The sequence below is a fragment of the Gavia stellata genome, chromosome 5 (assembly GCF_030936135.1).
Source record: "Gavia stellata isolate bGavSte3 chromosome 5, bGavSte3.hap2, whole genome shotgun sequence".
Taxonomy (NCBI): Eukaryota; Metazoa; Chordata; class Aves; order Gaviiformes; family Gaviidae; genus Gavia; species Gavia stellata.
In genome coordinates, this window is record NC_082598.1 from 50607662 (window position 1) to 50618082 (window position 10421).

General features: G+C 49.1%; 1 protein-coding gene across 1 annotated transcript; it reads right to left on the minus strand.

The window, feature by feature from the left end:
• On the minus strand, window positions 1–10296 carry NOA1 (nitric oxide associated 1). Its single transcript, XM_059817918.1, has 7 exons — window positions 9327–10296; window positions 8420–8584; window positions 7357–7553; window positions 4876–5007; window positions 2463–2579; window positions 1512–1629; window positions 1–925 (listed from the first exon to the last, which is right to left on the minus strand). The coding sequence occupies exons 1-7, from the start codon at window positions 10294–10296 to the stop codon at window positions 720–722; spliced, it is 1905 nt and encodes a 634-aa protein (XP_059673901.1). The 3' UTR covers window positions 1–719.
• Window positions 10297–10421: the final 125 nt, after the last annotated feature.

Below are 10421 nucleotides of genomic sequence, written 5' to 3' on the forward strand. Positions count from 1 at the left end.
TGCATGTCTGAAGTTTTATTCTACACCCTCAGTTTCAGAAACCTTTACACAAACTACAGAAACCAAATCAAAGCAACAAGTTGCAAAAGTTTCCTAGTTTTCGTTAATTCACCCTTCATGTGTCCAAAAGCAAAGTGCTGCACTCCCTCATCTCCCCCAGACGCTGAAGGACTGAAAGGACCTGATTTTTGGTCGATGTTGTTGAATTACTATCAGTCACTAGGGAGGTCATACCCACACTGGAGCATTCCCCGCTCCTCCCCCCTCCCTCCACCTCCTTCAACTCAGGAAAAACCATAAAGCCTCCAAGAACAAGGTGATGGTTTCTGACCTGTGGAAGCATGTCCGCAAGAGAAGACCTACTCTATGAGCAGCAGAGCCAGGCCAGGGCAGGCAGGAGAGTTTCCATCCTGTATTTCAAGAGGGAACAAGTAAAGGGATTTCCTCACAGATACTGGCAGGTCCAAGGGAGAAGCTGTTTCACCTCTCACAGCGAGGCACCAGCCACTCAGCTCATTCAAAATGGCTACAGTTCAGTAGCTGGATCAGGTGTGGACTTGTGGAGTCCTGAATCAGGCACTTTACTTCCCCCCAGGCCTGCTTTCAAAAATGTGCCTGTCTGCCTTTAAAATGGAGTCCAAGCTCTCCCAAATATCAATAAGCAACCAGGTTCTCCAGAGGCTGTTCTGTCTTCTGCCTTGCTCAGATGATGGGAAGTGCTATCTCCTCCCCGTAGTTTTCAGGTTTTCCACCAGGGAAGGAGGTTTTTTGGTCCTATAAGCAGCAGTGCCTGTGATCCGGGCCCCTCTGATGGTACTGATATACGGCAAAAGGGGAGGCTCCCGCACCACCAATGCGGTGCCCTTGGGAGTATAGGCTCGGAGCAGCAATTTCTCTTCCGCGTGAGCTGTCACTGCCACCCAGCCTGCACAACCAAAAAAATAGAAACAGTCAGCAAGACGAGCCACTAATATCAGCACGAGGGTTCTGATGCAAACTCAGTGCCTCTGTGTTAGCTAAGAACCTGAGCTACCCAGGGGGGATTTCTTTGAGAAACCAAGCTCAAAGGTAATAGCCAGCCCTTTCCCAATAGAAGGCAGCACCTAAAGCCACATCTTACTCTCCCCAGACACAGTTCTTCCCTGGTGAACTTCAGAGGGATGGTGTGAACTACCAAAACCACAATAATAAAGCTTTCCAATCCACGGCCCTTCTCCTCTCACCTGGACAGCAGACAGTGTCACAGCCATTCCTGATGCTGTGGAACTTGTATGGCAGCCAGAGCATAAAGTATTCCAATGTGGTCATCCTGCACAAGCACAGTTGTCAATCTCCATTCTTGGAGGTTGCCAAGCCTCAGCCAGACAAGGTCATGGCTACCCTGATTTTGTGATGGTGACAGTCCTGCTCTGAGCAGGAAATAAGGCTTCATCCCTTCAGAGGCTTCTTCCCATCAATGTTTCTAGGATGCAGACCCTGCAAAGCAAACTAATGAAGAAATATTAAATTACCTGCAGAGGAAAGCTTGATATCTGCGATTGCCTCAGTGGTACCAATTCCTTTCAGTGTTATGTCCTGAGGGACAAGCGGGGGGAACTCTTTCATTCGCTCTTCCCCACCCATGGGAACCTAACATCGAAACACGGAGAAAAGATTTAACAGTCAAGAGATGCTTCAGCACTCCTACCTTAAACTGGAGAGCAAGGCACAAATGGGAATAAAGATATTAGACCATTGTTAGTCAAGTAAAAGCTGGCTTGACTACCCTACAGGAGTTTTTTCAGGTTTGCCAAGAGCAGAATCAGGATCACATCCAGAGCAACCCAGTGGTGAGCAAAGAGGGAGTGCCCACTACAGGACTCAGCTGGTGGCTCAAAGCAGCTGCCTCGATGTGAGTGACAGCACTTGTGAGTGACAGCACTTGTTCTCCACGTGTGCAGGAAGGGAGCTGCCAGGACAAGACAGCTCACCCTGTCCCCCATCAATCTGCAAGTGCTAGACAGCATGTGGCAATACCAAGGAAAAAGTCAGATCACCAAAAGATGCAGGGATGTGCAGAGGACCCAGCAGGGAAAGAATAATGTTTCAACTGCAATCTGTTCTGAAACCCCAGTCTGAAGTTTGCCATGGGAAACATCCCCGTTGCTGCCTGCACTTTAAGGCTGTTCAAGAAATGCTAAGCATCAGAGAGCAGAGCAACGCAAATCTTATCAGCCTGAAGGCTAGAAACAGAAGCTCTGCTGAAACACATGATCTCGGGTGCTCTCTCCTAACACAGCTACGGCCATGAAGTCTGTGCAAGACTGTTCCTCACTCCAGATCTCCACTCTCCCACTGCAGAAGTCCTGAATTTCTGACATGTGCTGGTTTTCCCTGTCAATTGCGCCCCAGCCAGGGCGCTTCACCAGGCAGGAAGGCCTTCCTATCTGCAACCAAGAGCCCACGATAGCACCTCCTCTTACCTTTAGTAACTCTTGGTCAGCATGTTTCTTGTAGATGGCATCTGCATTACTCAGGGTAGAAATGTGGACTGGCAACAGGTTAGAAGCCACGACAGAAAACCAGGCAGGCTTTTCTCCCTGAAATAAATAACAAGAGGAGGATGTTACTTATGATAACAGAAAAGAAGCCCTGAATTGCTCTCTCCTGCTCTGTTTCCTTCCTGCATGTTGACAACCTGTTTGACTGATGGCCCCTGCTTGTCCGAGGGGTTCTTGCCTCTGTCACTGCAGAGCAGTCAGGGTTTATAATAAACAGGGGAGCTGAGCTTCCAGGAGAGAAGCACTCACGGCTTCACCATCCTGCCTCAAAACACCCCCAATACCATATCCCCTACCATCACATCTGATCAGCTCAGGCAAATCATCCAAGAGAGGTCTTTGCTCAAGTTTAATTCCCAAAAACAAACTCAGTATGGTTATTTAGCATGAAAGGTGATGGACATCTCTTGTCTGGTGCTTCTTCTTCCTATCACTTTACATTTCTAACATGCATCTCTCATCAAACCATACTTGGTTCCACACTGCTCTCAAGCTATGCAAAGACTGAATGTGGAGCAATTTCAGCAGGCACTCATAACTTTTGCACGCAAAGCAAACAAGGTCAGAGAGGGGAGAAATCTCTACAAACACTGCTAGCAGCCTGAAATAAGGAAACCCACATGCGGCAATTCCAAGTTCCTCACAGATCTAATCTGAGGCAGGGGCTCCTCTGTCATGATCTGAGCACAACTGTCTTCCTTCAAGATCTCTGGAAGATGTAGATATGCAAGACTGATACAGCAATGGGCTGAGACAGATACTGAGGACCTGTGGGGCACTAAACGTGCACAGCTCGGCTTGCTAGGAGCACCATTACATGGCTAACAGGCTTATAGCATGAAGCCTAACTGCCAGCCCTGCTGCACTGGATGTGTCTCTAAGCCCAATCCTCTCATCAGGAGACAGTGTGACACTTCTTTACCCTGACTTCAGGTTCCCCAAGCTGTCAACACCAGCTGTGTTCTCCACAACTCCCAAGAACAAAAGTCATCCCTCATGACAAAACAACCCCTTGGGCAGCCCTGTGGCTGCCTGATCTCGCAGCATTTCTGCAGAGGGTGTTTACTGCGAGCAAGATGTCACCTGTATCGCTGTCCTACTTTGTCAGGGATGCAAATCCGGGTGGTTTCTTGAGTCCCCGATAGTGCCCAACCAACATGCCTAGGAAGTTCTTTTCTGAGAACTTTGCCCAAGACAGTATGGATAAAGACACGTCTTCTTGGATAAAGACACGTCTTCTTGGATAAAGACACGTCTTCTTGGATAAAGACACGTCTTCTTGGATAAAGACACGTCTTCTTGGATAAAGACACGTCTTCTTGGATAAAGACACGTCTTCTTGGATAAAGACACGTCTTCTTGGATAAAGACACGTTCTTCTTCTGCTGGATTGCTCTCCTCACAAACAGCATTTTTTCTGAGTGGGGCATTACTCCTCTGTAGTGCTAAGCTGTTTTTCAGGACAGGGCTCTGGATTCTCACCTTATCTATAATGGAGCTCTCCTGCCATACTGGTACATTATTACTTACACAATCCTGTCCCCTCCACCTTTCTGGTTTTCTTCCATCAGGTCAAGAGTGTCCTCAGCAAAGTACCAATTCAACATTTCTACGGTGATCTTGGAAAGCTGACTGAAACAAAGGAATAGCCATACACACATGCCCTTCCCAAAATGGGGAAAACTACTGAGAAAGGCATTATCATAAGTGCTAGACCCGTATCTGGAAGAAGCCACCCCTTCCAGAGGAAACATCATGGGAGGTCAGCTCCACACAGTTCAATAAAGATGTATGGCATGGGATTTCTAATAAAGGGAAGAAACTGGTGGGGGGACACACACAGAGCACCTTTTAAAAATATTTTTACAGAAACTGAAGTACATGTACATTTAATTGCTTCCTTGGGCGAATTCAGAGAGGTCTGTGTCAGGAAAGAAAAATGCCCATGCTTTTCTTTCTTGGCAGACAGCTTTCATGAAACACAGAAATGAGGAAACTCACCTGATTTCCCAGTTAATTCTGGCACTCTCCTTCCTCTCTCCCTTGTGCCTTTGTATGTTACGTGAAGCATATTAAGCTGAAGGTGTTTGTCAGCATTCAAAAGCAGTTACCGTTATGCAATATAAAATATTGTACGCTGGTAACAAGTATCAAATCTTTCAACTGCAACTCCCCATCCCAAGGCATTTTGACTTTATGCGGTGCTTTATTAACAGATAAATCATCTCAAAAGCAGCAAAGAAAGAGTGTGGGAAAGCTACCCAGAAAGCCTTTCATCATCTGGTACTATAACAAGAGATGAAGCAGCTGCTCACAAAATCCTGTTTTCCCCTACCTGTAAGTAGTCTACACGTCCCAAGGCTGCTAAAAACAAGACCATTCCTGGCTTGAGAATGAAGGTCCGTGGAACAATGGCATGTGTTGGCAAAACCAGCTTTACTTCTTTCTCTGTCAGGAGATTTAAAACCTGCAAAACAAATTGTACTGCCATAACTCATTCCAGATGTTTCAATGGGGACAATGAAAATAATATAAATATTATATGGATAGAGGAAAAAGATCAAGTAGAGCAGTGTGAAGAACGTCTAACGGAACAGTTCAATTCTGGTCCACACGGTAAGTGAGAAATAGGAGGAGGTAGGGATGTCACCAATCTCCATAGCAACGCAGGGTCCATAACAAAGTATAACAGCTGCCAGCAGCCTGTTGGGCCATGGATTCGGGAATCCCGAGTCTGGCTGGAACAAGCTCATGCAAGATTTACAAGATTTATTGTGCTTTAGCATGAGGGCAGCCATGTGCGGAACTGGAGACCACCTTCAGCTATGACATTTGAGTTACTTCACTTATGTAGTGACACAAAGTGCCAAATCAATGCTAGCAGCAAAGCTAGTCTCAAATGCCTCACCAAGAGAAAAGTGCTGGATTACACTGTGAAACAACTCAAACTGTAGGATGACCAGCCTGCCACATAGCATGGATCCCTAACCTGGGCACAGTGAAACAAGTTCTCCCCTCTGTGAGGGCTCCCAAATGCTCCTGCTGCCCGTCTTCCTCTCCTCCCTCTTTCCTTCCAACTCCTGGCTTAACTGTTTCATCTGTTCAGGTGCTAACTTGTTTTAGTGAAATGACCCACCCCAAAGCCTACTTAAAAGCCAGCAACTTAACTGGCAGTGCTGCAGCCACAGGGGTCTGATCACTTCCTAAAGAAGTACTGTTCAAACCCACCTATGAAACAATGTCCAGGCACATAAGTTCAGAAAGCAGTGCCTTGAAAGAAACAACTAGTCTTCAGGTTGAATATGTCTCTTTCCTAAACACAGGGAACCGACAGCAGAAATGCTTCCAGCTGTGCCCCCCATGCATGCCACAGTCATGCAAATACAAGTTTGCAGCAGTCTGGCCATGAGGATTAACCTCAATTCAGCATTAAAAGACTGAACTAACAAGATTTGTGGTGCAGCCAGAACCCCAAACGCTCTTCCTATGTTCACAAGCAGACAATCTTTAGCCTGAAAGTCAGGGCAGCCTTCAACACCGATTCTGGAAGACCAGGAGGCTTTGCCCTGTTAGCTGCAGGTTTTCTGATGTGTTTGGCAATGCTTAAACCAAAATTTAAGAGGCTTCAGTAATCCTTTTCTATGCTTTCCAGAAGTTTGGCTTTGGAAGGAGTCATGAGGAAGCAGCTAAAAACAAACCTCCAAGCAGTTAAGAACAAAAATGTAATTCCATCATATGCTAACAGCCACTTTCCCTCCCTCTTCTTCCAAAATAAAAAACAAAACCCAAACCTGCACGTAACTAGAAATCTCCCCTGCCAAGATCTGCCACATAGGCCATCTGCTTGTCCTCAAGCCAGATTGAACACTGACCACATAAACAAAATTTGATCTGAAACTTGGCAGGTAGCTGTCCAAAGGCACAGAAAGGATAATCAAAATCAGAAAAGGCAGCAAGTATTTCTTGATACAGGAAAGCCCACTTGTCGTCAACACTTACTCAACTCCAGAAGAGGGGAAGAACATACCCAATCTCCAGTTTTCAAACCAGGTCTCTAAGCTGATGACTGTCTTTACACCAGACACTAACCAGCTATCAGAGAGCAAAGCGCCACAGTAAAGTGGGTTATGATCTGGCAAAGGTATCTACTAGAAAACCAGTAGTTTTCTAGTGTTCATTAAAGCAGCGTCTGCACTTGAGCTGTGCAGTCTCAGTACAGTTCTTGCACTTTCTTCTCTTCAGAACTCTCCTACCTTTGTGTACTTTTTAATCTTCCCAAAAAGATGACCTGCAGCTCTGCATAGATATCAAAGCAACCAAAAATCAAAACATTACTTTTTTGGACGTGTGTACTACATCAGCACTGGCTTCGGAGCTATTGCTCTACTGAAACATTGAGGTAGGCCTGAGGTATTGGAGCTATTAACAGAACACCGCAGATTCTGTTAGCTTCAGGAGAATGCTTTCTCAAAGATTTGGTTCAGTCACACAACCCTGGTTATTGTCCTAAGCGCCACCTTTTTCAGTAGGCTGGCAGAGCTAAAAAAAGTACAAACTTATTTGGGTGATGCTGGTTGCTGACGCAGTCATATAGTTCCTTTGCAAAGATCACAGTACGCACTATTCAGAAACACAACAGCATTAAACACAATGAACCCTTCCCAAGTAAATACAAACCATATTTTAACACAATTGCCCAAACCAAAAGAATCCTAACCCCAGGACTGCAGCAGAAATACTCTCCACATGCACAGCTAAGGCAGAACAGTCCTCCCAAACCCTGACTTCCTGAAACACAGCACCACAGAGTACCTACACAGTTTTCCTTTACAATCCCTGGAGTGTCAAAACACCAGCGAGCATCCTTCACTTCATTGTATGTGAACTCTTCCCTTTTCTCTTGCTTCCTAGGGGAATGTCTGGGATCTTCATCTATGCTGTATGAAAGCATGTCGGGGTCAAAGTCAACCACAGGGCTAGACTTCTGCCGTTGAAATGTTCTTCCAACTCTTCCTGGATTAAAATGAAAGGTTTCCTGGTAATTAATTTATTAACTTTCCTTTCCTTTAGCTGGACATCTGCCCCTTCCCTTGCTTACAAGAGATGCACGTTGGTAATATAAAGGTGATAAAGATGCTATGTGGCTAGAAATTTACAAGTTCAAAAGCCAAGAGGCTAAGAAATTCCTTCTGTAATTCCTGCTTAGCACTCCTCAAGTTCAAAAACCTTAGCAGGGACCAGATCACAGACAACCCCTTATTTCCGTTTTACAGTAAAGCAGGCTGCCTTCTTTTTTCAGTGCCTTAGACTGTCAAACACAGAATTATTTGAAAATAAGAGCTATCTTCTGGCAACCCTCTCTTTTGGATACATACTAAAATGATGCACAACCACTGTGGCCTGCAGTCAAAACATGATTATTCAAAAATGAAACTTGTTTCCTTTCTTTGGGAATGAGAGATAACCTATAATGCAGTATCGCTGTAAAATACTAAGCTATCTGAACTAGGTTAGCAAACGCCCAGCTGATGAGAGCTGCACTGCCCAGAGGAAAGCTCTGCAATGCTACTACAACAGCTGGAAAATACGTACTCAAAAGAAATACTAATGATACTACTTACAGAGGAGCTAGAGGTCTTGCACCCATTACTCAGGGAACAAGAACTGGTCAAAGTAACTTGAATGCGAGTTTGGAAATTTTTTTATTGCTACTACAGATTGCATGTTCTTCCCAAAATTAAATGGAAATAAGTTCTTTCAGAGTGGGAAGAAATCACTTGCCAAATTGATAAAGCAAATTAAGGAGTTAACAGTCCTTCGTGTAATGCAGGATTTTCATCGGGGCAGAGGGGCAATACCTTTACTCAGGCAATACTCACCCACTAAGTAACCTTGCTTTTTAAGGTGATTAAGGTACTTCTTTTCTTCACTGCTTAGCTCATCTTCTGTTTTTGTTGCCTCCTCTTTCAGCCTCTCCTGCCTTCGGAATATCCTGTCACATGTAGGATTAATAATTGGAAATTTCAGCAGGTTCAATGTTGTTCCTGGAAAAAACAGAAGGCACGTTTGGGCTCCTGACTACCTGGCACATTTAAGCTCTGAGGAACAAGAAAAAAAAAAAAAGGCTTCTCCAACTTTTGGGTGAAACCCAGTTAACACAAAGTTGGGGGTGGAACTACAGCTACTCCCATAAAGTACTACCCTCCCCAGCCAGGATGGCAGAAATGAGGCATCCATCTGCTTAAGATCTGCTCTCACCTACGATTTGATGAAACAGGTCTCAAAGCCAAGTGGTGCCAAGACTGACTTAATATACCCCAGGCAAGTCCCACCTCTAGGCAGTATGGTTTGGTCTATGATTGTTTTTACAGGTGTTCACCTGTCCACCTCCAGGTCTCTCTCCAGACTGAAGGGCACCGCTAATTGATAGGGAGATGGCATGGCATACAGATCAGGTACCGTCCCCACGGGCAGAGGAGCATGCAGACCAGCTCTGATTTACCAGCCCCCCTACTGCTATGATATGCACAGCACCCTGATATGCACAGCACCCTCTGTGCATGCCTCTCACCCCTGCTGCCCTGAGGAAGGCGATGATTGGATGCATGGTGCAGCACTGCAGCTCACTGTCCACTATGGTGATGCTTTGGGGTGGCCAGCACCCGTTTGGTGACATGCCCCAGGGTGGCCAAGGGTAGCCCTGCAGGAGGCCCGGGGCTAGCTAGCCTCTGAGTGCCCGACACCGCACATGACCCCCGCTATGATGGGAACAGCAACGCCCCTGACCTGGCCAGGGGGAGACGGTGGCCCTGTCGACAGCATCAGGGGCACGGGACTTGCAGTAGTCAGAGCGCAGCAGGGCGTTGAAGAGCGTCGACTTGCCGGAGTTGGTGGCGCCCAGCAGGTAGACGTCGCCGGCGCACCTCCAGGAACGCTGAAGCCGGCTGACCAGCCCCTCCAGGCCGAAGCCCGTCTTGGCGCTCACCAGGCGGATGTCCACCAGCGGGGCTCCGCGCAGGCCGGCCTGGTCGCAGGCCGCTGCCACCTGCTGCCGCAGCCGCCCCAGGTGCCCGGGGGCGTCGGCGGGCAGCAGGTCCACCTTGTTGCCCACCACCAGCAACCCAGCGGTGGGGACATCGGGCCCCAGCAGCCCCAGCAGCTGGGGCAGCACCGGGTCGGGCAGCTCCAGCACGTCGAGAAGGTAGAGGAGGAGCGGGCCGCGGCCGTGGCGCAGGGGGCGGCGCAGGGCGGCGGTCACCACCAGGCGGTGCTGCTCGGGCGGCAGCTGCAGCCGCAGGGCCCGGCCGTGGTGGGCCAGCAGCCAGCAGCGCTGGCAGACGGCGCCCCGCAGCCCCGCCGCGCCGGCCGGGCCCTCCGACAGGCTGTGGTACTTCTCCGCCGGCACAAAGCCCGGCGCCGCGCCGTCGCGGCACTGCAGCTCGGCCCCGCAGCCCGAGCAGCTCACGCCGCTCGGCGGCACCGAGGGGTCGGGCCGGCCCGCCGCCGCCACCGGGGCCCGCTCCCGCCGCTCCCTGCCCGGCTTCCGCTCCCGGCGGGGCGCCGCCGCTGCTGCTGCTGCTGCTGCTGCTGCTGCTGCTGCTGCTGCTGGCGCCGCCGCCACCGCCTCGCTCGGCTCGTACTCGGGGAAGACAAACCGCTCCTCCTCATCGCTGACTGCCGCCCCGCGTCGCAACACCGGGGCCCAGGGCCGGGCGCGGGCCAGGCGGGCCAGGAGGGCCGGAGCCAGGCGGTGCATGGCCGGGCCGGCGCCCCAGAGGCGGGAGGGAGAAGGGCGGGGCTTCGCAGCCGCGCATGCGCGTCCCCCCGCTGCCTCCTGGGAGACGGCGCGCGCAGCCGCCCCGCCCCGCCCCGCGCGTGACG